Source organism: Salvelinus alpinus, chromosome 17 (genome assembly GCF_045679555.1).
Source record: "Salvelinus alpinus chromosome 17, SLU_Salpinus.1, whole genome shotgun sequence".
In the NCBI taxonomy this organism is placed as follows: Eukaryota; Metazoa; Chordata; class Actinopteri; order Salmoniformes; family Salmonidae; genus Salvelinus; species Salvelinus alpinus.
In genome coordinates this window covers 17,210,870-17,238,738 of record NC_092102.1, presented here as the reverse complement: position 1 = coordinate 17,238,738, position 27,869 = coordinate 17,210,870, and the positions used below count along the sequence as shown (strand labels likewise).

The following is a 27,869-nucleotide window of genomic DNA, read 5'->3' as shown; positions in this document are numbered from 1 at the left end:
CCATCACATTGGTCTTCCCTGGTTGAGACCCGTCACCATCTGATCCTGCTCAGATGAGGCATGACAAATAATTAGGTTGGGTTTGTTCCAATCCTGTCCACATGCCCACAGCTGGCAGCACACAATTAATAATACATTCTGAGTGCAGCTTCACAAGACCAGATCGTAATGCCTGTGATAAATTTGGGTTGACATTGGATTTCCCTATGAGTCTAGTTAGGGACCATTGGCAAATTACACAATGTACATCGGAAAATATGTAAAAATTCCAATAGTTCTAAATTTCTATGACTTAAAAACCCCAAACCAACTATAAATTGTAGAAATTCATATACAAGAATGTAAAGAATTTAATGAGAAAGCTAAAAGGTGTGCAACATAAATATTGTCTCATTTATATTGTGTAATTTATTCAAGACTGCATCCTGAACATGCGTTCCTACTTTTACAGGTAGGCTGATCAATGGTATCAGAGGACATCCATGCAAACACATAAATGCATTTTTTTAATGTGCTTTCTCATAAACTATACCATTTCCAATGTCTGGTAATTTAAGGCAAGTTAGAATATAATACGTCTGGGTATGGACTGACTCTAGGACTTTGATCTCATGAAGGTTTTTATATTTAGTTATATAAAATAAACTATATATATATATTTTTTTTAAATCACTAAATGTTATGGTTTTATATATTTAGCTCCTTTATAAGCCTATTCTTTTGGACAAAACCACAAAATGAAAGAATGACTACCGGGCAAAAACTAATTGCAAAAGCACAGGTCTGTCACGACTTCCGCTGAAGTCGGTCCCTCTCCTTGTTCGGGTGACGTTCGGCGGTCGATGTCATCGGCTTTCTAGCCATCGCCGATCCACTTTTCATTTTCCATTTGTTTTGTCTTTGTTTTACACACCTGGTTTCAATCCCCCAATTACTTGTTCATTATTTAACCCTCTGTTCCCCCATGGTTGTTTGTGAGTGAATGTTTGTCTTGTATACGGTCCGTTATTATGGGGTCGGTATATTGTGTTGTATTTGTGTATTCTTGAGTAAATACGTTGATTACTCATATCTGCTGTCCTGCGCCTGATTCTCTACACCAGCTACACACAGGCCCGATTACAAGGTCACAACATGAACTGATGCAAGATCTGACATGCAACGTTTGTTGAGCGTTGTAAACAATAGACCAGAGAGAAGTGAAATCTGACAAGTGGGCGGTGCATAGAGCCAGGTAAATCATTTTTCTTCCCCTTACCTCTTAGATGGCTTTTAAAGGAAGTGTTACTGTACATGACAAAAAAAACATGCATTCTAGACTGGAAAGTTTTGCTGAGATTTAGTTTGACAAAAAAGGTTCAATGGACGTGCCACAGGTAAGATTCTATCATTTCAGCGTGTGGACCAATCAAACTCATCCTCATTCCAAGCAATTGCATTATGATGAATGCTGTTATTTCAATGAAAAGGGAAATTCTCTGGTGTATTCTATGCTCTTTCTTGAACTCTTGATGACATGTTGACTGTAGTGTTGCTGTCATGTTTTGTAGAAATAGGTGTCATTCAATAGGCGTCTGTATGACTAATAGCATAGTCCTACAGTACTATACTAATACTGAAACAACTTGTGTGGGTGTTTTCGTCTGGGGATTCTACTTCCTCAATTCCAGAAATGCAGCCCTGCTATTCTCTCACTAAAGAGGAACTAAGATCATCATACATATATCAAGGGCTCGATTCAATCAGATTCGCTTCAGCCAACATCCGCATAGCAGTTGTTTTGGCTGTGTCGGAGAACTGTGTTAGAGCTGTCAAATCCACTAAGTGGCTCCCGGCTTTAAGAGAAATCCAATGCAGCCTTGTTTACAGTGGCATCATTGGGCCTGGGTTTCTGGGGCCTAACACTAACCTTGAATTAAGACCAAAAAGCTATTTTATTTGGCCAATTTTGACTTATCTAGTACAAACCCAGTCTTAGGCACTGCAAGAAGCTCCAGGAGTGATGCTGTAATTGCTGTGATTAGTCTGGATTTCACAACACAGTGGACCGCTCACGTCCCTTGACCCCACCCCTACAGCACCGGTTAGTTGTCAATGTCATCATTCAGCAAAACACCTGTCACTCACTTTGAGTCTGCAGTGTAGCACAGAGCAAATATGGATATTCTGAACTTCTTCCGTAAGAGAGGCAAAAAAAGCGAGCAGGTTGAGCATGAGCAGGCAGCAGTGAATGAAATGGAGAGGGCGGAACAGCCAGAAAGTTAGCCACAGGTTTGTGCAGAGTTGGTGGTAGCTAACTAGCTTGTCTCCCTCAGCATAACAGTTGGCTAATGCTAATAAGATAGCGTTAGCACTCAGCACCCTTAAGCTATTGGGTGTCAGTAAGAGTTATTTAACAGTATATTTAAGGATGTTGATATAAGTCATTACATTAGTTAAAGTGTTTATTTCTAGCGAGTGTATTTGATATGTTTCGTTTCTGTAGCTAGCTTGGCTGGCTAGCCACTTAGGTTTGTACTGGCTGACTAGCTAGCTGAGACTGAAGAGATTAGAGAACGTTTTTATGACTGAAGCACATATCTTCTGACAGTGACACAGTGCCCCACTGTAGTCTGAAGCTGAACTTTACTACGACTTGATATGAACCAATAGTGTGCAGTGCATTTGGAAAGTATTCAGACCCCTTCCGCTTTTCCACATTTTATTACGTTACAGCCTTATTCTAAAATTGATTAAATAAAACAAATCCTCATCAATCAGGCCTCACGAGTGGTGCAGCGGTCTAAGGCACTGCATCTCAGTGCTTGAGGTGTCACTACAGACACCCTGGTTCGACTCCAGGCTGTATCACAACCCGGCCGTGATTGGGAGTCCCATAGGGCGGTGCACAATTGATCCAGTGTCGTCCGGGTTTGGCCGGTGTAGGCTGTTGTAAATAATAATTTGTAATTAACTGACTTGCCTAGTTAATAAGGGTTAAATAAAATAAATAATTACAAAATGTATCTACAGACAATACGCCATAATGACAAAGCAAAAACAGTTGTTTGAAAATGTATTAAAATAAAAAACAGAAATAACTTATTTACATAAGTATTTGGATTCTTTGCTAAATTGAGCTCAGGTGTATCCTGTTTCCATTGATCATCCTTGAGATGTTTCTACAACTTGATTGGAGTCCACCAGTGGTAAATTCAATTGATTGGACATGATTTGGAAAGGCACACACCTATCTATATAAGATCCCACCGTTGACAGTGCATGCCAGAGAAAAAATCAAGCCATGAGGTCGAAGGTATTGTCCGTAGAGCTCTGAGATAGGATTGTGTTGAGGCACAGATCTGGGGAAGGGTACCAAAAAATGTCTTCAGCATTGAAGGTCCCCAAGAACACTGTGCCCTCCATCAATCTTAAACAGAAGCAGTTTGAAACCAACTCTTCCTAGAGCTGGCCGCCCGGCCAAACTGAGCAATCGGGGGAGAAGGGCCTTGGTCAGGGAGGTGATGGTCACTCTGACAGAGCTCCAGAGTTCCTCTGTGGAGATGGGAGAACCTGCCAGAAGGACAACCATCTCTGCAGCACTCCACCAATCAGGTCTTTATGGTAGAGCAACTAAACATAGACAAGATCCCACAAACACAAATGAGGAAATGGCTACCTAAATATGATCCCCATCAGAGACAACAATAAACAGCTGCCTGTGATTGGGAACCATATCAGGCCACCATAGAAATACAAAAACACCTAGATTACCCACCCAAGTCACTATCACGCCCCAACTAACACATAGAAAAAACTGCTTATTATGGTCAAGGCGTGACAAATACAAAACAAAATGTTTAAGCACAGGCCAGTGTCTTCTGTAGTTCACATACAGTGCATTCGGAAGGTATTCAGACCAATTCACTTTTTCCACATTTGTTACATTACAGCCTTATTCTAAAATGGATAACATTGTTTATTTCTCCTCATCAATCTACACACAATACACCATGACAAAGCAAAAACAGTTTTTTAGAACTTTTTGCAAAATGTAAAAATAAACTTAAATATAACATTTACATAAGTATGCAGACCCTTTACTCAGTACTATTTTGAAGCACCTTTGGCATTGATTACAGCCTTGAGTCTTCTTGGGTATGACGCTACAAGCTTGGCACACCTGTATTGGGGAGTTTCTACCATTCTTCTCTGCAGATCCTCTCAAACTCAGTCAGGTTGGAAGGGGAGCGTCGTTGCACAGCTATTTTCAAGTCTTTCCAGGGATGTTAGATCGGGTTCAAGTCTGGGCTCTGGCTGGGCCAGTCAAGGACATTCAGAGACTTGTCCCAAAGCCACTCCTGTGTTGTCTTGGCTGTGTGCTTAGGGTCATTGTCCTGTTGGAAGGTGAACCTTCTCCCCAGTCTGAGGTCCTGAGCGCTCTGGAGCAGGTTTTCATCAAGGATCTCTTTGTACTTTGCTCCCTTCATCTTTACCCTCGATCCTGACTAGTCTCCCAGTCCCTGCCACTGAAAAACATCCCCACAGCATGGTGCTGCCGCCACCAAATCTAATCAAATTGTATTTGTCACATGCACCGAATACAACAGTTGCAGACCTTACAGTGAAATGCTTACTTACAAGCCCTTAACCAACAATGGAGTTAAGAAAAATAAATGTCCAGTAAAAAATTGATAAGTAAAAAATACAAAATAAAAGTAACAAATAATTAAAGAGCAGCAGTAAAATAACAGTAGCGAGGCTATATACAGGGGTTACCGGTACAGAGTCAATGTGCGGTGGCACCAGTTAGTTGAGGTAATTGAGGTAATATGTACATGTATCTAGAGTTATTAAAGTGACTATGCATAGATGATAACAGAGAAGCAGTAGCGTAAAATAGGGGGGGGGGGGGGGGCAATGCAAATAGTCTGGGTAGGCATTTTATTAGCTGTTCAGGAGTCTTATGGCTTTGGGGTAGAAGCTGTTAAGAAGCCTCTTGGACCTAGACTTGGCGCTCTGATACCTCTTGCCGTGCGGTAGCAGAGAGAACAGTCTATGATTAGGATGGCTGGAGTCTTTGACAATTTTTAGGGCGTTCCTCTGACACCGCCTGGTATAGAGGTCCTGGATGGCAGGAAGCTTGGCCCCAATGATGTACGGGTCGTACGCACTACCCTCTCTAGTCCTTGCAGTCGAAGGATGAGCAGTTGTCATACCAGGCAGTGATGCAACCAGTCAGGGTGCTCTTCGATGGTGCAGTTGTAGAACTTTTCATGCTTCACCATAGGGATGGTATTGGTGATGAGCGGTGCCTGGTTTCCTCCAGACGTGACGCTTGGCATTCATGCCAAAGAGTTTAATCTTGGTTTCATCAGACCAGAGAATCTTGTTTCTCATGGTCTGAGAGTCCTTTAGGTGCTTTTTGGGCAAACTCCAAGCGGGTTGTCATGTGCCTTTTACTGAGGATTGGCTTCCATCTGGCCACTCTACCATAAAGGCCTGATTGGTGGAGTGCTGCAGAGATGGTTGTCCTTCTGGCAGGTTCTCCCATCTCCACAGAGGAACTCTGGAGCTATGTCAGTGTAAACATCGGGTTCTTGGTCACCTCCCTGACCAAGGCCCTTCTCCCCCGATTGCTCAGTTTGGCTGTGCAGCCAGCTCTAGGAAGAGCCCTCGTGATTCCAAACCTCTTCCATGTAAGATTGATGGAGGTCACCCTCAAGTGTTCTTGGGGACCTTCAATGCTGCAGACATTTTTTGGTACCCTTCCCCAGATCTGTGCCTCGACACAATCCTGTCTCAGAGCTCTACGGACAATTCCTTCGACCTCATGGCTTGGTTTTTGCTCTGACATGCGCTGTCAACTGTGGGACCTTATATGTTTGCCTTTCCAAATCATGTCCAATCAATTGAATTTACCACAGGTGGACTCCAATCAAGTTGTAGAAACATCTCAAGGATGATCAATGGTAACAGGATGCACCTGAGCTCAATTTCGAGTGTCATAGCAAAGGGTCAGAATAGTGTTTGTTTTTTATACATTTGCAAAAAATTCTAAACTGTTTTGCTTTGTCATTATTGGGTACTGTGTGTAGATTGAGGAAATGTGTTCATTTAATCAGTTTTAGAATAAGGCTGTAACGTGACAATATGTGGAAAAAGGGAAGGGGTCCAGATACTTTCCGAATCCACTGTAGGCCCCAGTGTATATTATATACTACATATATATTATATATACAGTATATATTTCCTTAATTATTTTTGCCGTGCTGGCACCTACTACCATATCAGTTTCAAAGGCACTTACATATTTTGCCTTGCCCATTCTGTAATGGCTGTTTGAAGTAGAGGACCAAGGTGCAGCATGGTACGTGTGCATGATTTTTAATACAGCTGAACACTAGAACAAAAAATAACAAAGCGGAACAAACGAAACAGTTCTGTCTGGTGCAGACACACAAAACAGATAATAACTACCCACTAAACCCATGTGGGCAAGAGCTACCTAAGTATTGTTCTCAGAGACAACGATTGACAGCTGCCTCTGATTGAGAACCACACCGGCCAAACAACAAAGAAATACAAAACATAGAATGCCCACCCCAACTCACGCCCTGAACAAACCAAAATAGAGACATAAAAAGGATCTCTAAGGTCAGGGCGTAACACATTCAACCTCTGAATGGCACACATACACAATCCATGTCTCAACGCTTAAAAATCCTTCTTTAACCTATCTCCTCCCCTTCATCTACACACTGTCAATGTTTTGTCTACTCAGAGTATATGACATTAGAATTATGCCTTAATCAATTGACTTGATGGATCAGCTTCTCACATGAGCTTTAAATCGACAGGTTAGTGGTTATAGATATTTTTATGATTCTGTGGTTTAATTAGCTCATGGAAATGTGAAGCATAATGAGTTTGCCATTTGTGAAGAGAATAAAGACGTTTATTCTGTTAAGACAAAAGGAGCGCGTATGATTGGTAGGTCTAAGTATTGATAGTGATTAAAAATGGTGGAAAACATCTACTACATTCCAATTAAAGTGAGATGAGAAAACGATGGTTAATATAGCTATAATGTGATCCATTTTAGTCCGATTTAATATTGTAAGGCAAAATATTGTGCTTGCGCAACATTAAGATGTTGACACATGGTTCATTTTCCAAAATATTTTACCTATAGCATTAATTATTCAAATTGACACAAACATGGCTGATAGTAAATTTGTTGAAAGTAACCAGCATTATAAACCAGAAACATGGAGATAAAACAGATATTGTGCACTTCTTGCCAGCTGTTACTTTCATCCCAAGGCTGTGTTACTCCTGCCCTGCTGCAGGTACAGAAGTAACATTAGGGTAATTCTGTTCTCATCTATTTCATTTAAATTAATTTACCCTACAAATAAAATTACAGTTGCTAATGGTAGATGACATATATACGTTGTTTGTCATAAAATATGGTGTCTAGCTCTATCAATCTCTGAGTAATTAGGGAAAAAACAAACTGTTACTTTTGTCCATGTTCTTCCTCTTGTTCGTTTCATGTCTCAGGCCCTTCGCCTGTGCAGCGAGAGGGCGGAGTTATCTGTTTAAGAGATCGGTGAATGTGCTGCTAAAAAAGGCAAACCTGGGAGGCAGGCGAACATATCAAACAAACCCCTGTTCACGATTCCACTCGTTTTCAAAGAGGCATGCGCGATTAGAACTCAGTCAGATCAAGGGCTCCGCTCTACAGCGTGATTGAAATTTAAGGCAATGATCCCTCTTTAGCGGAGGCCGCATTCACGGTAAACGCTGCATATGTCGGCTCAATCGGAAATGACCTTTACATTTATATTGCGAAATCTCTTTACGCTTCAGCTTTACAGATTGAATAGAACCCTAATAATATAATTGTTCTGAGCTTTGATAAACGCTGGGAGCAATATCTAGATGTTGACCCATATTTTATTGAATTTATTGTGTAAAAAAAAATCTAATAAGAGAAAATTACGGAGGTCCGGACCTCGGTGTCCTCATAAGTAGCTTTAGCCATCCAACGGAAGAGTAGGATATGATGGAGAGAGACACCAGAAGAACAGGCCACAACAGAAGAGGATAGACAATGGAGAGTAACTAACAATAACCTAAGACAGTAAAAGACAAGACACAGAGAAAGTGACAGAAGAGATGGAGAGAGATCGGAGGTGGGTATCACTTCAAGCTGCTCTATAGATTCGATTTAGTTTGATTTATTTGCACAAATTATAACGGTTGAAATACAGACAGTGAAAAAGAAACAGGGTAAATAAAGAATTAGCATGTGAGGTGAAAAAGCCTGTGAAATTACTATTAAAACAATTATTTATTTTTTATACATTTTACAACCAGGCCAGGCTTAGAGAGGAGGAGACGTCATTGGTCTCCGTAGTGGCACCGTGGTCTAAGACACTGCATATTAGTGCTAGAGGCGTCACTACAGACCCTGGTTCGACTCCAGGCTGTATCACAACCGGCCGATATTGGGAGTCCCATAGGGCGGCGCACAATTGTTTGACCGGGGTAGGCCGTCATTGTAAATAAGAATTCGTTCATAACTGACTTGCCTAGTTAAATAAAAAAAGGCAACGCTTGAGTTTCAAGTTTGGGGAAGCACATTTTTACCATAAAAAGGCACCTTTATAATAAAGCATTCCATGCATCATCGCATTTGTAGACTTATGTACGATAGCCTACTATTCGTAATGTGAGGAGTAGATAGTCAGAATTTAGGATAATAATATAACTCAATCACTGTTTACAAAAAAGACAGTTCAATGCATAGGTGGGCGCGCATTGCGTAGAGTTCTTCAGATACGTTTCTTCTTTGCACTGCAAAATGTGGCTTTTTATAAATACGCTACATTTCATGCACTTCTACTACACTTGACTGGCAACATTAGCAGCATCTGTTTTAATATGATAGGCCTATGAGAAGGGGCAACACAGTCTCACATTCAATTCGCGCATATATGTACAAAATGTATTTCAGCAGATTTCGTGCGTTTTTGTGCATTTTTGGGGTGTTTTGGGGTGGTTCAATTCGTTTGAAAATACACGAATTTCTGTGCTACTTAATTCGTGCGAAAAGACACAAATTTAACCAGTAGGTGACACACAAGCCGTTGCAACAACCATGTAGACGCGATAATTTGTATTTCATTTTTGTTCTTCTTAATGGCTAATTCAACGTCATGAATATACAGAAATGTTGTCTTTGTTTAACCATGTTTTAAAATGTGTCGTTGTATGCCTATATGTACTGTTTTAGACTTGCTGAACAGAATTTTTGAGAAAAGACGCACATTTACCTGCGACTTAATTCGTGGGAAATATTGTTTTATTAATGCCAATGCTGTTTTCTGTGCTTGATTTCGCTTAATACTTTGGATACTGGTGCACTTGTAATCAGAACGCCTTTTTGTCATGTAGGCAACCATACACGATTTTCTTCATAACCCATTTCATATTTCGTGGAGCCTAAATTACACAATTTTCTTCATAATGCATGTATTACATGTTAATGTAAAATAATGAATTATGTTGGCTTACACTTATGGCCTTTCCAAGGCCTTTCCATACCTTAAGGGAACATTTTAGCACTCGCCATATGGTTAGTGAGAAACGCCACATTGCAAATGTAAGGTCCCTTACTAGACGTCCTGCAACGTTTCTAAAATTCGCGGACGGCGTCGGGCCTTGCGCGGGGGAGAGATCTTTCAGGAAGTCATCAAACTAAATCTCTCGGATGTTCGGTTTCCGTTTTATAAAAATAACACATTTTGGTCATTTTCCCGCAGTCTAGGAAATTCCCACCAGAGGGAAAATAAATAATCAAAAAGAAAGGAGGACCAAGGCACTCTTCATAAAATTAATTAAAATGCCTTTATTAGTATGGCATGTTCAATAGAAACAAAGTTGTTTAAAAACCGACGCGTTTCGGCTGCATGGCCTTCGTCAGGGAGTACAGAAAAAGGAGAATACAAAATAAATAATATTGCAAATGCACAAGCACATTGCAAATGCATGTGGCCTTTTCTCCTAAACGGAAAATATTTCGAAGACGTAATGGACAGTTGGCCCCGAACAAGATGGCGTTGAGGCCTCAACGCTTTTTGAGTTATGGCCATTTTTCTGGGATTAAAGGTCAAAAACGTAAAGTAGGGTGCTAATTTGACCGCTTCACGTCAAAGTACATAAGCATACGGTGTCAGGAAAAAAAGAACCAGCCATTTATCTATCGTAATTTAAGAGAAATCGTACCTTGACAAATTGGTCATGTTCACAAAAAGGAGTTAAAAAATAAAAAAAGTTACAGATCCAGTTGCAGTGTGTTCAGACGAACATTTTTTAAGTGGGTCTCGAAGCTCTGCCACTGCATCGCAGTGCTAGCTGCGCCACCAGAGTCTCTGGGTTCCCGCCCAGGCTCTGCCGCAGCCGGCCGCGACCGGGAGGTCCGTTGGCCTAACGTCGTCCGCGTTAGGGAGGGTTTGGCCGGTAGGGATATCCTTGTCTCATCGCGCTCCAGCGACTCCTGTGGCGGGCCGGGGGCAGTGCGCGCTAGCCAAGGGGGCCATGTGCACGGTGTTTCCTCCGACACATTGGTGCGGCTGGCTTCCGGGTTGGAGGCGCGCTGTGTTAAGAAGCAGTGCGGCTTGGTTGGGTTGTGCTTCGGAGGACGCGTGGCTTTCGACGTTCGTCTCTCCTGAGCCCATACGGGAGTTGTAGCGATGAGACAAGATAGTAATTACTAGCGATTGGATACCACGAAGAAAAGGGGATAAAAGGATGGAGTGAAAAAGTACGGTGCTTAAAGACACACAAAGCCTGCAATGGCATTGCCATTATCTCCAGGCCGTGCCGAGTTCAACGAGATGCCCCGCTTGACCGTAGCTAGCTCGGTCTGAGTGCAGCGACAGGGACAAGAAGAAGGACCCAAATGACCCTTTGACCTCAATTTCATATTTTTTTGCTTTTGGGAGACAGAGAGAGAACCGTTAAGGTTAGAAGCACAATTTGACCTCAGGAACGTTCCTAAGGTCCTCCCGATCTGTGCAAGCCTAACATTGACCGTGTGGCATTAACCCTTAATAGTTAAAAGAAGGTGTTTACATCAAACAGTTTACAATGGCATGTCTCCCCATAGGAATACATTGCCTGCTCCCCTAAATTCAACCTGAAGCCTATGTGGGTTAATAATGCCTTATGAACCTGTCTTCGATGACAATCCATCAGGCCACTATGAGGTCTACCTGTGTCGATTCTAAGCTTCCTGGAGCAACCGGAAGTGGTTAAATCACCCTAAAAGTGTTTGCCATACCCAACCTGTAGTTTGAGAGAAATAGTGCATTCAACCCTATGTAAATCAGTGAGTTCTTAACGTATAGACTTAAAACTCAGGATTCTGTAAAAGCCCACTCCAATGAGGATATGTGTTTACTTTCAGCTTCCTGTGCCAACCGGAAGTGCCATAATTGGTGTCAAAAGGGCTGTTTCGAAGGGTTAAAAAAGTCAAATCTTTCCAAAACTTAATATATGAGAATAGGCAACCCTCATGAACTGTAAATCAGTCATTCATCCCATCAGATTTCAAGGAAAAATTTACACACCCACACAGAAAGGATGGAGTGACACACTGAGGGGCTTAGAGTCAGACAGTGCCTGCAATAGCTACTTTTGTTAGAACTTTTAAAGAACCGTCATACCTAGAGTTCTGAAACTTTACAAACCTGTTCTAGAGCTCAGGTCGATTAAGCACGGTGAGTTATGTGGCTCTAGAAGGTTCTCGGACCGATAAAAAGCCTCGGTGCATTTGCATTGACTTCAATTCATTTTGAGCATTACAAAATGGTGACATTTAGAAAAGTCCCAGAGTTGCAAGACTAGGTGCATTGAAACCGGCTCGGCCCATAGAGACGGACCCCGACATTTCTGTCCGATAGCTCATTCAAGGACCCCGTAGCAAGGCATGGAAAAAAGTGGAATTTCAGCACCAATTAAGGTTTTGCTCGGGCACCGAATGACCTATCGAGCCGAAACTTGGGATTCGAGGTCGCCTCACATAGGGCTAAACATAATGTGAAAACTGGACCCGCAGCTAGAACATAACTACGTATTATTTGTTTTATTATAAATGGAAGGCGCTATGAATTTTGGGCCTGCTCTGAAATATGTGATAGTTGGCTTCTAAACGAGTTGGAAAAAGTGAGTTTGGAGTCAGATGGTATCAGTTTGGTGTCTGAAAATATCTAATTGGCTGATGGACACTGACTTGCTAGTTGACTTTTGTGCATTTGCAATATGTTTCAACAGTGAAAAACCACCAAAATAGCATTCTGAAATCACCACTAAAAATGACATCACCATAGCCGTGCCGAGTTCAACGAGATGCCCCGCTTGACCGTAGCTTGCTCGGTCTGAGCGCAGCGACAGTGACAAGAAGATGACCCTTGACCTACATTTCAAGTCTTTTGCTTTTGGGAGACAGAGAGAGAACTGTTAAGGTTTAGAAGCACAATTTGACCTCAGGAACGTTCCTAAGGTCTCTGTGCAAGCCTAACATTGACCGTGTGGCATTAACCCTTAACAGTTAAAAGAAGGTGTTTACATCAAACAGTTTACAATGACATCTCACCCCATAGGAACACATTGCCTGCACCCCTAAATTCAACCTGAAGCCTATGTGGGTTATGAATGTCTTATGAACCTGTCTTCAATGACAATCCATCAAGCCACTATGAGGTCTACCTGTGTTGATTCTAAGCTTCCTGGAGCAACCGGAAGTGATAAAATCACCCTAAAAGTGTTTTGCCATACCCAACCAGCAGTTTGTGATATATAGTGCATTCAACCCTGTGTAAATCAGTCAGTTCTTAACGTATAGACTTAAAACTCAGGATTCTCTAAAAGCATACCCCGATCAGGATATGTATTTACTTATAGCTTCCTGTGCCAACCGGAAGTGCCTTAAAATGGGGTCATAGGTGCTGTTTCGAAGGTTTAAAAAAGTCAGATCTTTCCAAAACTTTAAATGTGTGAATCGGTCAACCCTCATGAACTGTAAATCAGTAATTTCGCTAAACAGATGTCAAAGAAAAGCTCTCACACACACACACACACACACACACACACACACACACACACACACACACACACACACACACACACACACACACACACACACACACACACACACACACACACACACACACACACAGCAAGGATGGAGTGAAAAAGTATGGTGCTTAAAGACACACAGAGCCTTAAATGCTTTTAGGGGGGATCCAGACTTCCATACCCGCTCTGGGAGCGCTATACTACCGCCCCAAATCAATGGGTGCTGGCCTGAGTGATTTATGGAGGTTTTCAAAAAATATTCTGTTTTTTCTTCTGGAAAATATTTTATGTTTTTTCTTCTCGAGTCAATGGCCTGAGTGATTTATGGAGGTTTTCAAAAAATATTCTAAGTCCAAACTTTTCATGCACCTGGTATTTTTTTGGGGTTACCAGGCGTCATTTTTCAAAACGGTTGAAATTGCTTTTTTTTCTTTTTTCGCACTGACGGTAATTTGAACACAAGAACGTTTCTAGTGAAAAGGTGCTTACACTCAGAGCCATGTATTTACACTCAGCCACCCTAGCCTTATTACGGGTTAACGTTTTGGTAATTTTGGTTGGCCAACAAAATGTAAGACTACAATGACTGCATACGTTTCCCCAAATGTTATACGAAAAAAAAATGTTTTGTTATTGATGGACAATGGCAAGGCTGCCATTGTATTTTCAGTTACATTCTGTTCAATAAAAATGGTTTACACGTTTATTTTTTAAGAAATACATGGAACTACAACCGAATAAAACACCATTAACCATCATGCATTGCTTACATTCATTCTATCCTGAAAAGTCTGTTCAGAAAAATCGAAAACAGTACATATAGGCATAAAACCACAATGTTTTAATAGGGATTAAATAAAGACAATATATATATAACCTCTTATGGTTAAATGGTTAAAAAAAGACAAAATATCTATATATTCATAACGTAAAATAAATAAATACAGGCGATCGCGTCTATGGTTGTTGCAACGGCTTGTGTGTCGCCTACTGGTTAAATTCGTGTCTTTTCGCACGAATTAAGTAGCACAGAAATTCGTGTATTTTCGCACGAATTAAGTAGCACAGAAATTCGTGTATTTTCAAACGAATTGAACCACCCCAAAAATGCACAAAAACGCACGAAATCTGCTGAAATACATTTTGTACATATATGCGCGAATTGAATGTGAGGCTGGGCTGGAAGGGGAGACACAAACAGTTGACTCCATCTAAAATGGAAGAGGAAATTATTGTTTAATACCAGACTTAAGTGGCACCGACCGACCCAACAATGATCAAGAGTGACTATGCACAGTGCGCACTCACCGGGGATATTGCCTATGTGCTGGTGCCAATAAAATAGGCCACAAGGCCTGCTGTTGTTCACTCAATTAAGTTGAGCATTTTGATAACTAAAAGACAGATTAGTATTTTCATTGTCTTCTCTTTACAGCAATAACCATTTGCATTCTAAACTATGTTTCCCCCACGATTTGTATTTTGAAATATTGCAATATGCCAGGCTGCGCCTCTACTTTTCATTGACAGTTGCAACTCAACAACCATGTATTTGACATTTGCCACAGGGGCTTCCCAAATTGCACAGGCTGCCTGTCCTTCTGACTGTTAGCAATGCGATTTAAAACAAAAAAAAGTGAATGATCCTCTGTGGCCAAATCATGCTTTAGTAGCCTATTTTGAATGATTGTATTTATTTCTGTATAGACAGGATTAGTATAATTAGGCTACATAATTTCCCTAGCCTTACTGACGGCCACCTATGAGAGACCACAACATAGAAGACTAAGAGACAGCAACAGAAGAGGGCAGAGAAAGTGATGGAGAAAGGAAGCAGAGGGGTGAGCACACAGTAGACTGTATCACTTAAAGCTGCTCTATGGAATCTAATTACTGCAGTTTGAGTGTGTGTGTGAGAGAGAGGGGGTGTTTGGATACTGTGGGATTCTTTAATCAGTTTCACTCATTGGACAGGTCAGAGTCTATGTTTGAAGTTGTTGAGTGGTTTTTGGCAATACACTGTGTTCACAGTAGCAACTATAATTTAGTACTGGCAGTGTCTGCTGTGGCAGGTGGGCAATTAAAAGTTTCCTGAAAAATATCTATTCTCTCAATGTTCATCTCAAAGTGCACCAATACCACGAATTTAGCTGTTGAAAGGATGCCCCCGGACCCCCCAACTGGCTTTGGACTAAGCCCCCAATCTTTCCAAATCCTAGAAACCGCCCTGCTTGTTTACAAGTTGGAACGATGGAATGTACGACGTAAACTACACCTCCATTAGGAAGATAGAAATCCTAATTGACCTTTTTTCTATTTGACTGTAATTTATTTTTATATAGCGTACACTTTCTTGTTCTGAACTTCTAACGCGACTGGGGCGGTTGTGGCTTCGTGACCGTGATCACAAGAGCAGCTGCTCACCAATTTGACGGCTCCAACACAGTTCCACCTTCGACACCGCCAAAACATCCTCTGTGTGGGTGTCTGCTATCGCTGCTTAATGCTTGATCTGACTGAATCTAGGCCCAAATGTTTGATACTAAGCCAAATCAGGATGTTTTTTTCTGTTGTGACACATTCGTTTTAAAGGTGCATGTGTAGGTTGCTCTATGAACAGTGAAGTTTTCCGTTAAAGATCCTCAACTGGAATTTCAGAACACACCAGCTATCATTTCTCTGCATTCGGAACACATGCTATCATTTCTGTACATTTAGAGCACTTAGCTTGTATGCTGTGTGCACAGATATTATACTATCATTTCTGGACATTGCTCATCTGTGATCTTTGTCCTCCTTGTCCAGCTGAGCAATGAGATGCAGCTGAGCATTATGATGAAGGTGAAGAGTGGGGAGCTGACCATCGAGGATGCCCTGAACCAGGCCAGGAGAGACAACCAAGAGCAGGTAAAGCAAAACCTGGCCACAGAGGTATTGTAGCCTGGTACCAGATCTGTTTGTGCTATCTTGCCAAGGACCTGTAGTATAATACCTCCACAACCTGGTCCCAGATGTGTTTGTGTCGTCTTGCCAACTCGTATGGTCATGTTACTCATTGGCCTTAATGCAAGCTTTCACCAACAATGAATTCAGCAGGAGAAATTCTGCCCCCATTCATTTTCAATGAGGGCACGCAGAGAAATGTGCAGGGGAATGTGGGAAGGTGAGCGGCGAGAATCCTGCTAGCGGAGCGGTAGAAAAATTTAAAGCGAAGGAAAGCATTGGAGCGAAGCACCGCCTCTGGTCAAAACCCTAAGGAGTTGGCATGGCAGCACAAAGAGATCTGGGACCAGGTTAGAGGTAAAAGTATTGTACTACCGGGCCTCGAAATCAGCACAGGAAACCATGGCAACAACAAAGCCTGGGTTTAACCTTGGACGGTCTTTGCACACACATAATGAACTTCATCGACACACGACACGGTACATGTCGTCCATGTTATTCTGTCATTCACTATCAACTTCGAAGGTACGCTGTTCTTCTGATCTGTTCCTGCATCATTGTCATTGGTTTATTGGTCTCCATTGCAGGAACAGCTAGCTTCCCAGTACAACTTCAGTGTTTACAAGTACAACCGCTACAGATGGCAGAAGCGCATTCTTCAGGTGAGTCAGATATAGGGGATCTTTTGACATTGAGTTAAGTGTTATAATAACTGGTATTACAACGCCTAGAAACAGTAAATCTTGAGTTGTGATAACAGCTGCCACACGATGAAAGCCTGTAGTGTGCTGGTAGAGATACCCTGTCATGCATCATTGAGTAAAAGCTGTGAAAATCTCAGTAATCTGCATCTCTATACTGTATGTTTAGATTGACTTCAACACTAAAATGGTGTGCAGCATAGAGAAAGGCACCGTAAAGCGGCAGCTGCCCTTCCTGTGTGTTAAGAGCTGCGATGACAGAGTTGGGGCCAAGTTCTCCGTCTCTTTCAGAGGAAGACATGACTATGAGCTGGAGGCCACCTCACTAGAGGACAAACACAAGGTAAGAGAGTCATCCCTGCCCCTAAACTCTAACCTGTTATAGAGGTGGACAGCAGCTTGGTTTGTGTAGAGCCATAGCAGATGGAAAAGAGTTCAATCACTGTCTCTGGCGCTACTTCCCTTGATCGGTTAATAGGGTGCCACTCAGCTTCTAGACATAAAGATTGAAGACATTTTAAGGAATTGTTATTTTCAATTAAGACTCACAATTTTTGATTGAGGCTTTTTGACACATGTTGTGTAGATGATGCAGCTTGTAAACAAGATCGTCTACAGAAACGTCTACAGCCATCCAGTAGAGGGCAGTGAAGAGAAGTGTGAACGGCCTCCAGCACCAAAGACCCTCATGGAGGGCCTGTTGTTCCTGCAAAGAGGAGGCTTGGCATCGTTTAAATGGGTGAAGTATGTGTGTGATCTGTACTACACTACTATTACTAGTACCGCTACTATTACACCACTACTGCTACTGCTGATACTACTACCACTACTACTGGTACTGTACTATGATTACTGCACAATGCTTTTACAAAGTTTGGAAGAGTCCTACATTGACTATGAATTATTTACTATCTACATCATGATGATATTTATACTTGTGTTCTTAGGTACGAGGCTCGCCTTCACCCTGGCCAGCTGAACCTGCTCCCCATCAGCCGACGGGCGGTAGATGGGGAGCAGTCCTTGCCATTTGTCATTAATTTCTCAGACGGGGACAACAGCTTTGAGAAGCAGCACAGCTGTGACACCTTCACTCTGCTGACACACAAGAATGAGTACCAGTGAGTGACCATGAAAAACCCATTCAGAGGCAGGTGTTTGGGACAGTTTTTTAGGAAAAGACAGTTTCTTAGGAAATTGTTTCTATTTTTGCAGTCGTTTTGTAAATGAGGCCTTTCCCAATGTCAGTCCATCTACATATTTAAATTAAATTCAGCAGTGATGTTGTAACTTTGTAACAAACTCTATTCTGACAAAGGATTCTTTCTGAAGAGTTGAGCATTGCTGCTGCTGTCTGACCTTTCTTATGACTGCATGCCTTGTATACCCTCCGTAAAACACTCCTATTTGACAACATAGAATGTCATACATCTAGATGGGAAATGTTTGCCCAGTGATAGTCATTGTTTGCTCACACAGCCAAGAGAGGAAGTTAAGACAAGTCATACTGATGTATTGCAGGTTCCGGGTACCTGTGAGAGACCATTCTAAGAGCACAGAAGCCATCCAGAGAGAGAGGGATGCCTGGGTCCAGGCCATAGATAAACTGTGCCTGGACTGGAAACGCAAGTCTCAATCTGAGCACATCTATGAGGATCCTAGGGTTACAGATCTAAGAATCTATGACAATATCAAATACATTATAGAGGAGAGCAAATCCACAGGCAGAGAAGGCTTCAGCGTATCAGATCCGGTGTTGGGTGCAGCAGATCAGATATCAGGGGGAGGGAAGGTGCCAAGAATTCCTACGACCTCTCCAGCAAAAGCTGTCCTGAAATCTCGCAGCCCTGTGAAGTCATCTGTGAATGTCCCTGTCCCTGGTTCTGTAGTTGTCCCTAGTCATGTGCCTGTCCCTGGTCCTGCCCCTGTCTCTGTTCCCACCACCCTTGTGATCCCAGGACCCTCCTTCATCCCTATGCCTCCTCCATTGACCTTTAATGAACCCAGTAGAAAACCCTTAACAGAGCGAACCAGGGCTTTTCATTGGGAGAAAGTTGGTTCGGATAAGGTACTACTACGGATGTGTTTGTTTATCCCTATTTATTACACTACATTTGTAAGCATGTAATATAGTCATGCACATTGACAATGTTATATGATATTGCATTATGTTATATTTCAGCAATAATGCACGAGTGGTGTGGTATATGGTCAATATACCACGGCTAAGGGCTGTTCTTAGGCAGGACGCAGCCCTTAGCCGTGGTATATTGGCCATATACCACAAACCCCCAAGGTGCCTTAATGCTATTATAAACTGGTTATCAATGTAATTAGAGCTGTAAAAATAAATGTTTTGTCATACCAGTGGTATACGGTCTGATATAGCACCGCTATCAGCATTCAGGGCTCCAACCACCCAGTTTATAATATGGTGTATTACCTCATATTACACTACACTAGAGTCTGATTCGTTAGAGGTTTTTGTCCTGCTCATCAGATAGTTTGCAATTGTAAATAAGGAAGTACCTATTTTCCACTTCATAATTTCCTTAAACACTATAGGAAATTATTCTCTGCAGTGTCTGTCAGTGTCGTGTGCTTTCCCAGAGCATTGCATTTCATAGAGAATACAGCTTGTCTCAGTGCTGATTATGATTGGTCTCTCTCGGCAGATAGAGAAATCATTCTGGACACGGGGAAATGCTGGGAAGATTGAAATTGACACTTCACGCTTGTACGAGCAATTTGCAGTTCAAGATTTGGGAACATTCGGTGGGATCACCGAGCACAGCAATAGCTTCCACATCATGCTCAACACGAAGGTGGCGCACAACTTTAGTAAGTAGCTCCACAATTCCTTGAGGTGAGGTGATGGGCCAACTATATGCTCTTCATTTGAAATTGTTCTGGGGTTGCACACAAGTTATATATCGGACCCAACAACAGATTTCTTTGAAACGACTTGATTACTGTAATTGAGTTTTGGAAGAAGCAACACCTTTTGAAACCACCAGATGGTAGTACTTAACAGGAAAGTCAATGAGTTTAACATTGGCTGTAATGACTCACTCCATCTGATCTCTATATCACATGTATTTGCTTGAGAAAAGCTGCTAAACATTTCGTACAGTAGCTACGTAACAAGACGCGAGAAATAAACAACATCAAAGCCTTATTAGGTAAGTATCGGAATAGAAATAGGCTTCGGCTCAGACTCGCAGTATGCATAATGACAGTAATTTATTTAATCTTTCAGCTTTCTCTAAAATATTCATTTATTCTGGGGGAATACCTGAATGGGTTAATGCCATGTGCCCTTCATCCCTATTAACCCTCCTTATAGGCTAATGTTGCTAGTTTCAGTGTAGATACAGAGATGGGCTTTCCTTCAGTGTGTGTCTACAGGGGGCAGTCTCAGTCTATCAGGGCTTCGGTAAAGCTACAATCTTTTTTTCTTCTTAATTTAATGGCTTTGACTGTTCAGCGGGGCATCTATGACTTGGCGACCTGAGACCAATGGAGAAAGTGTGTGTGTGTGAGTGAGATCGAGGTAGAAAGATTTCAGAGTTCTCTTCTCGCGGGGCTTCAAAGTGACACAGAAAGCGTGACGTGATCCACAAGTGGTGCAGCATAAAGGGTTTTTAAACTACATCAGTACAAGTGTGCAGGCTGGCAACACAATTAGAGTACGCATGGCCATGAAATATGGAGCCCCCGTGCGACAGTCGCTAAGAGTGTCTGTCATAGGAATAGACAGGATAGGATAAACTCCAAGTGTGCTTCTCCTCTGTGCCCTGGAAAGTTGTGCTCTGACAGGGCCCTGTGCTTGGTAACTAACGCCTGCGGGCAACTCCAGGCGATGCGGTTCTCTGCCCTCATGAGGGATAAGGGGGTTGAGGAACACACACACACACACACACACACACACACACACACACACACAGATTATGATTGTTTTTGACGAGCTCTGCATGTTTATCAGCAGGATCTCTGCTGACTAGCTGTTATCTATTATTTTCTTGTTGCATAGGGACAGTATGCATGACAGGATTTGCTCTGTTTATCCAAGGAGCTGTAGCTAATACTGTCTCTAGATACATTCAGTACATCTTCTGTTAGTGCCTTGTAAGTTACAATCAATAATTTAAAACAATAATTAATGGTTCTTACGGTAAAACAGTTATGTACTGTATTTGCAATCATAACACTCTTATCCATAATGACAAAGTACTATGCATATCAAATAAAATTGTATTAGTCACATGTGCCAAATACAACAGGTGTAGACCTCACAGTGAAATGCTTACTTACGAGCCCCTAACCAACAATGCAGTTTGAAAAAAATACGGATAAGAGATAAAAGTAACAAGTAATTAAAGAGCAGCAGTAAAATAACAATAGCTAGACTATATACAGAGGCGTACCGATACAGAGTCAATGTGCGAGGGCACCGGTTAGTTGAGGTAGTATGTACATGTAGGTAGAGTTATTAAAGTGACTATGCATAGATGATAACAGCAGAGAGTAGCAGCGGTGTAAAAGAGAGAGGGGGGGGGGGGTCAATGCAAGTAGTCTGGGTAGCCATTTGATTAGGTGTTCGGAAGTCTTATGGCTTGGGGGTAGAAGCTGTTTAGAAGCCTCTTGGACCTAGACTTGGTGCTCCGGTACCGCTTGCCATGCGGTAGCAGAGAGAACAGTCTATGACTAGGGTGGTTGGAGTCTTTGACAATTTTTATGGCCTTCCTCTGACACCGCCTGGTATAGAGGTCCTGGATGTCAGGAAGCTTGGCCCCAGTGATGTACTGGGCCGTTCGCACTACCCTCTGTAGTGCCTTGCGGTAGGAGGCCGAGCAGTTGCCATACCAGGCAGTGATGCGACCAGTCAGGATGCTCTCGATGGTGCAGCTGGTGAACCTTTTGAGGATCTGAGGACCCATGCCAAATATTTTCAATGGCATCCTATATACAAAAGTATGTGGACACCGCTTCAAAATAGTGGATTCGGCTTTTTCAGACACACCTTTGCTGACAAGTTTATAAATGTTACGTTCCCCAGTTTCTGTGTTGTAGCTTTTGTATTTGAGTGTGTTTCAGGACATTGCTTCCTGAGTTCTCCCCAACCAGCTGATTGGTCGACCCCAGGCTAATTGATGATTGGAGCTGACTCCGCCCCCTCGTCAAGATACAGCTGACTCTAATCAGCTAATAGCCACCTGAAGATATAAAAGCCAGTGTTCTGTTTAAGAGGAAGATACATTATTAGAGAGAGAGGATAGGCAGGGAGAGATCATTGAAGGCTGAGGAATGCAGAGAGTTTGATTGAAAGAGAGATATTTGCTGAGAGAGGAGGCTGATGGCTTTGGAGTAATTTACTGTGTTCGTTGTTGCTGGGAGTGGTTGGTATATTCTGGGGGAAGGCACCTAGGGAGTGCTTAGGCAAGAGGCCCGCGGGCATACATATACCCGTAGTATATTTACTGTCTAGGCACACTAGGTAAGACCTGGACGGACCACCCCCTGTATTTTGGTTAGGGCACCAGGTGGTGCTAAGTTAGGTAAGTTAAGTGGGTAGGCAGTTTAGATAGGAGAGGGGGATCTTTGATATTTACTTTCTTTGCTTTGGTTCCGTCCAGCCCCTTTTCCCCATATTACCGTGTAGGAAATAAATCCTAGTAAACGGTAAATTCTGCCTTTGTCGTCCTTTCTCCCACCTACAGTTCATACCTCTTTTGCTTCACGGGGAGTTGAGTTGCAGCAGGGTGTTGCGTTCCCTCTTCTCAGAGGCGTGCGTAACAATAAAATTGAGCACATAGCTATGCAATCTCCATAGACAAACATTGGCAGTAGAATGGCCTTACTGAAGAGCTCAGTGACTTTCAACGTGGCTCCGTCACAGGATGCCACCTTTCCAACAAGTCAGTTCGGCAAATTTCTGCCCTGCCCTGCTATTTCTATTTGCCATATATTTCAAACTGTGCTCTTTCAAAAAAAATCTTAACCTATATACGTTTTACAGGCACAGTATGTTTTACATGAGTTATCTTGTTATTAGTACCAACCTTCAGCTCCCTTCAACCCCTCCCATCGATCTCTGAACACCATCCAGTTTTGATTTCTATTTGCCATATATTTTTCAGCTGTGATGTTTCACAAAAGTTCTGAACCTTTCTATTCCCATTGTTTCTACAGATTGTACATTGAAAATATTTTTTTTGGCTAAAAGTATTATGTTACTGATGACTGACTAACTTTTCAGATCGCCCAGTAGTGCTTACTGCAGCGTTAGCGCCAGGTAAATATTGCAATTACGGCTAATTTACAGTTACGTCAAACAGTGAAGCCAGAATAACAGCAAAGTAACCGCATTTGCATTTGTTTAAGCTGTTTTCTACTTACATTTATTTGGATACCTTTATAAGAATGAGCTAATGATGCACGATTTCACCTGGCATATAAAATGTGCACTCTTGTCAAGACATTGTTGGTCAGAGGAGCTAGCCAACAACACAGCTAACACAATCACTTCAAATTGAAGCTGGAAAGTCTGCAAACTAGCTGCATTTCATAGTTTTACCTGTTTTCTATTGACAATTCTTTGTATATGTCCATAAAAATTATGCTGATTCATGATTTTGACTGGCTGAGAAAAGCTGACTGCATGTCTGTCCCGCCCCGACTCCAGACCACTACACATTCATTACTATGGGACAGCTGGAGATCGAATTTTAAATATTGAAACAATGCTGCAAATGTCAGAGAAACTGACCGCAAGTTTTATACAAATCTGCGCTATTGAAAACCAATTGCTAGTCTAAAAGAAATGTCTAGATGCTTTTTACAGTGGAGATCGAGGTTATAAATTGTCTGGCTGGGCTGATGAGACAGCGGATTGCGCAGTGAGATGGAACAGAGTAAATAGGCATTTCAACATCATAGCTTTAGCCAGTGGTAACTTGTGGAATAGACACTGGCTGGAATGCGATTTTAACCAATCAGCATCCAGGATTAGACCCACCCGTTGTGTAAGTAGCCAATAACCACTGCTCAGGGCATGACCCGCTATTTTTCCAGCTATTACATATCAAACACACTGTGTTGGACTAAATTTATTAGAAAAATATGTCCTTATCAAAGCAACTTTGAGTGAAGCACATTTTATACAGCTAGTTAGCTTCCTGAAGTAGCAAGCAGATGATGTTTTGGGATTTAGCTTTAGCCAGTTGGATATGCTAGATCCTTTTATCTGTTTTATAGCTTATAAGGCTGTAAAGATCAGTTCTCTAATACAAGCAAAAGAGACTAGTTATCCTCATAGGATTATTCCATTAGATGTTTTACACAGAGAGAGCAACATCACCCAAGTCTCATATTCAAACACATCTCTCAGTTTTAAGAAGAAAAATTAGATTGTGCACTGTGTAGTGCCATCCCAGAGCTTGCCCTTCTTGTACTTTAAAATATGTGCTTAATTAATACGGTGATTGATTCGACACGAGAGCTCCCTAGTATGCTCTTATGTAAGTGTGTCTAATCAAGGTTGTGTTGAGAGCATTAATCTAGTTTGTCTAATTGATGACTGAGGATGTGTCCCAAATGGTACCCTGTTCCCTACAGCCCTATGGGCCCTAGCTAAAAGTAGTGCACTATGAAGTGATTAGGATGCCATTTGGGACGCACACTGAGAAATGACTGGATTTGTAATTCAAAAAACACCTGTGGCTCACTTCGCCCCCAGTGGGATACACTTTACATTTCCATATCCTAATTTGTCAGGATTAAAAAAACCTGTTTGGCGAAGAGCCAATAAACAAGCTAAATTCTCTGTTTCTAACACTTTCTGCCAAGGCTAAAGCCTCAATCACACCTACATCCTGATTGCGCATAATGGTACTCAGCATCACTTGGATATGTATGCTACCATTTCTGTCAAGCCGTCTACACATACAATTTGATGCCGACGTTCGATAAATCCAATGTATACACCACACAGAAAGCACTGCAACTGCTGCGAGGCAAATGCAACGTTCCTTTGGAAATGCACTTCTGGTGTACCAAAACACAATGACGCTGTAGGTGTGATCGAGGCATAAGGCTAGGCAGGAACATAAACTCAGCAAAAAAAGAAACGTCCCTTTTTAGGACCCTGTCTTTCAAAGATAATTCGTAAAAATCCAAATAACTTCACAGATCTTCATTGTAAAGGGTTTCAACACTGTTTCCCATGCTTGTTCAATGAACCATAAACAATTAATGAACATGCACCTGTGGAACGGTCGTTAAGACACTTAACAGCATACAGACAGTAGGCAATTAAGGTCACAGTTATGAAAACTTAGGAAACAAAAGAGGCCTTTCTACTGACTCTGAAAAACACAAAAAGAAAGATGCCCAGGGGCCCTGCTCATCTGCGTGAACGTGCCTTAGGCATGCTGCAAGGAGGCATGAGGACTGCAGATGTGGCCAGGGCAATAAATTGCAATGTCCGTACTGTGAGACACTTAAGACAGCGCTACAGGGAGACAGGATGGACAGCTGATCATCCTCGCAGTGGCAGACCACGTGTAACAACACCTGCACAAGATCGGTATATCCAGACATCACACCTGTGGGACAGGTACAGGATGGCAACAACAACTGCCCGAGTTACACCAGGAACGCACAATCCCTCCATCAGTGCTCAGACTGTCCGCAATAGGCTGAAAGAGGCTGGACTTGAGGGCTTGTAGGCCTGTTGTAAGGCAGGTGCTCACCAGACATCACCGGCAACAACATTGCCTATGGGCACAAACCCATGGTCTGGGGCGGTGTGTCACAGCATCATCGGACTGAGCTTGTTGTCATTGCAGGCAATCTCAACGCTGTGCGTTACAGGGAAGACATCCTCCTCCCTCATGTGGTACCCTTCCTGCCGGCTCATCCTGACATGACCCTCCAGCATGACAATGCCACAAGCCAAACTGCTCGTTCTGTGTGTGATTTCCTGCAAGACAGGAATGTCAGTTTTCTGCCATGGCCAGCGAAGAGCCCGGATCTCAATCCCATTGAGACCTGGGACCTGTTGGATCAGAGGGTGAGGGTTAGGGCCATTCCCTCCAGAAATGTCCGGGAACTTGCGGATGCCTTGGTGGACGAGTGGAGTAACATCTCACAGCAAGAATTGGCAAATCTGGTGCAGTCCATGAGGAGGAGATGCACTGCAGTACTTAATGCAGCTGGTGGCCACACCAGAACCTGACTGTTGCTTTTGATTTTGATCCCCCCTTTGTTCAGGGACACATTATTCAATTTCTGTAAGCCACATGTTTGTGGAACTTGTTCAGTTTGTCTGTTGAATCTTGTCATGTTCATACAAATATTTACACATGTTGAGTTTGCTTAAAATAAACGCAGTTGACAGTGAGAGGACGTTTCTTTTTTTGCTGAGTTTAGCAACATCAGGTCATGACTTTAAAGCGTAATATTTTATAGAACATCACCGCTCTTAAACACAATGTTGTAAGTGTAGTAATCATAAAATAAAGTTGAATGCTCTATTCATCTATTTAAAATGTCTTTATTTGTTTGGCATGTTCAATGGAATAAAGATTTTCAAACTCTTGATGCGTTTCGGATGCGTGGCCTTTGTCAAGGACGAAACGCACCAGAGTTAAAATCTTTGTTCCATTGAACATGCCATACAAATGAAGGCATTTTAATTAATTATATGAAGAGTGCCTTGGTCCTCCGTTTATTTTTTATGACAAATTTACCCCTTTTACCAAAGGGCACCTTCTGTCTACAAAGACCTAACATTGTGTACCTTAGCAGGGCTTCCCTACCTTCTTTTTTTTGAACGCTGTATTATGTAATTTCGAATGTGACGTAAAAGCCTAGACCAAAACCCTCCGGTGAGGAATCATGTGTTATTTTGTGAAGGATTCATAAGTCCATGAGCTGTAAGTGCTCTACCTTTTTAATGTAACAATCGATTATCCTTTGTCATCACTGGATGTGACACATTTTGTCATGTTTAATTGCGACACAGACACTGACATTTGAATAGAAAATAACTTCAGTCTTGATGTCACAAGACTTGACATATCAGTCCTGTCACATTACAGCCAAAGCAAATCGGTACATCAAGGGTCGTGACTGACTAACCACTATACTTGTACTTTTCAACATTTACTCAACATGTTCCATTTTCATATTCAACGTTTCATCCAAGGTGTCACGTTCTGACCATAGTTCTTGTGTGTTTTCCTTGTTTTGTGTTGGTCAGGACGTGAGCTGGGTGGGCATTCTATGTTTTGTGTTTCTATGTGGGGATTGTTAATTGGCCTGATGTGGTTCTCAATCAGAGGCAGGTGTTTGTCATTGTCTCTGATTGGGAACCATATTAAGGTAGCCTGTTTTGTGTTGGGATTTGTGGGTGGTTGTTTCCTGTCTTTGTGTTTCTCTGCACCAGATAGGACTGGTTCGGTTTGCCACGTTTGTTATTTTGTATTTTTGTAAGTGTTCACGGTTTCGTCTATTAAACATGTTGAGCACTGGCTACGCTGCGTGTTGGTCCAATCCCTGCTACACCTCCTCTTCTCGTGAAGAGGAGGGAGGCTGCCATTACACAAGGTGACATATTTAGGTGGGAAGAAAGGAAGGTAATAGAATATGTTTGTGGAGTGTTGTTTAGAACGGCCTTGTGATGTACAGTATGAAATACATATTATTTCTCCTTCCAGATGAGACCTCTTGCTTTGGAGCAGAATTATCCTCACGTAAAGAAGCGGAGTGCCGTGAGGACCCCGCACAACCTTGTCAGATTGGTGCTTTTTAATTCCTCCGCTGACGGTCGACCTATCAAATTAAGATGAGGAGAATAGCATAGAAGCTCGCTGCCACATTACTTCTCAAACCCTAACCTTGAACTGGGTGTCACTCAATCAGTGCATGAATCCATCCCTGACTGCAGCATGTCACAACAATTCCATCCCATATGCTGTTTTTAGCATGGTAGTGTACTACTAATGAATTGTTTTCCTCCCAGGTAAAACAAAAATGTTCATTAGTTCAGATTTGATAGAATGCAAATGAGTGCACAACCCAAAGGCACTTGAG

At 42.1% G+C, this 27,869-nt stretch overlaps 1 protein-coding gene across 3 annotated transcripts; it reads left to right on the top strand.

Annotated features, from left to right (window-relative positions):
- Positions 1–1,270: 1,270 nt before the first annotated feature.
- LOC139542331 (uncharacterized) lies at positions 1,271–27,628 on the top strand. 3 transcript variants are annotated; one of them, XM_071347617.1, is made up of 9 exons: positions 1,271–1,376; positions 15,934–16,035; positions 16,659–16,733; positions 16,942–17,115; positions 17,359–17,516; positions 17,720–17,893; positions 18,294–18,840; positions 19,448–19,613; positions 27,494–27,628. In XM_071347617.1, exons 1-9 carry the CDS (start codon positions 1,362–1,364, stop codon positions 27,586–27,588), a joined length of 1,506 nt encoding a protein of 501 aa, XP_071203718.1. In that variant the 5' UTR covers positions 1,271–1,361; the 3' UTR covers positions 27,589–27,628. The 3 variants fall into 3 exon arrangements, with proteins under 3 accessions (XP_071203718.1, XP_071203719.1, XP_071203717.1); XM_071347618.1 differs by lacking the exon at positions 1,271–1,376 and adding an exon at positions 7,600–8,180; XM_071347616.1 differs by lacking the exon at positions 1,271–1,376 and adding an exon at positions 14,871–14,969.
- The last annotated feature ends 241 nt before the right edge of the window (positions 27,629–27,869 follow it).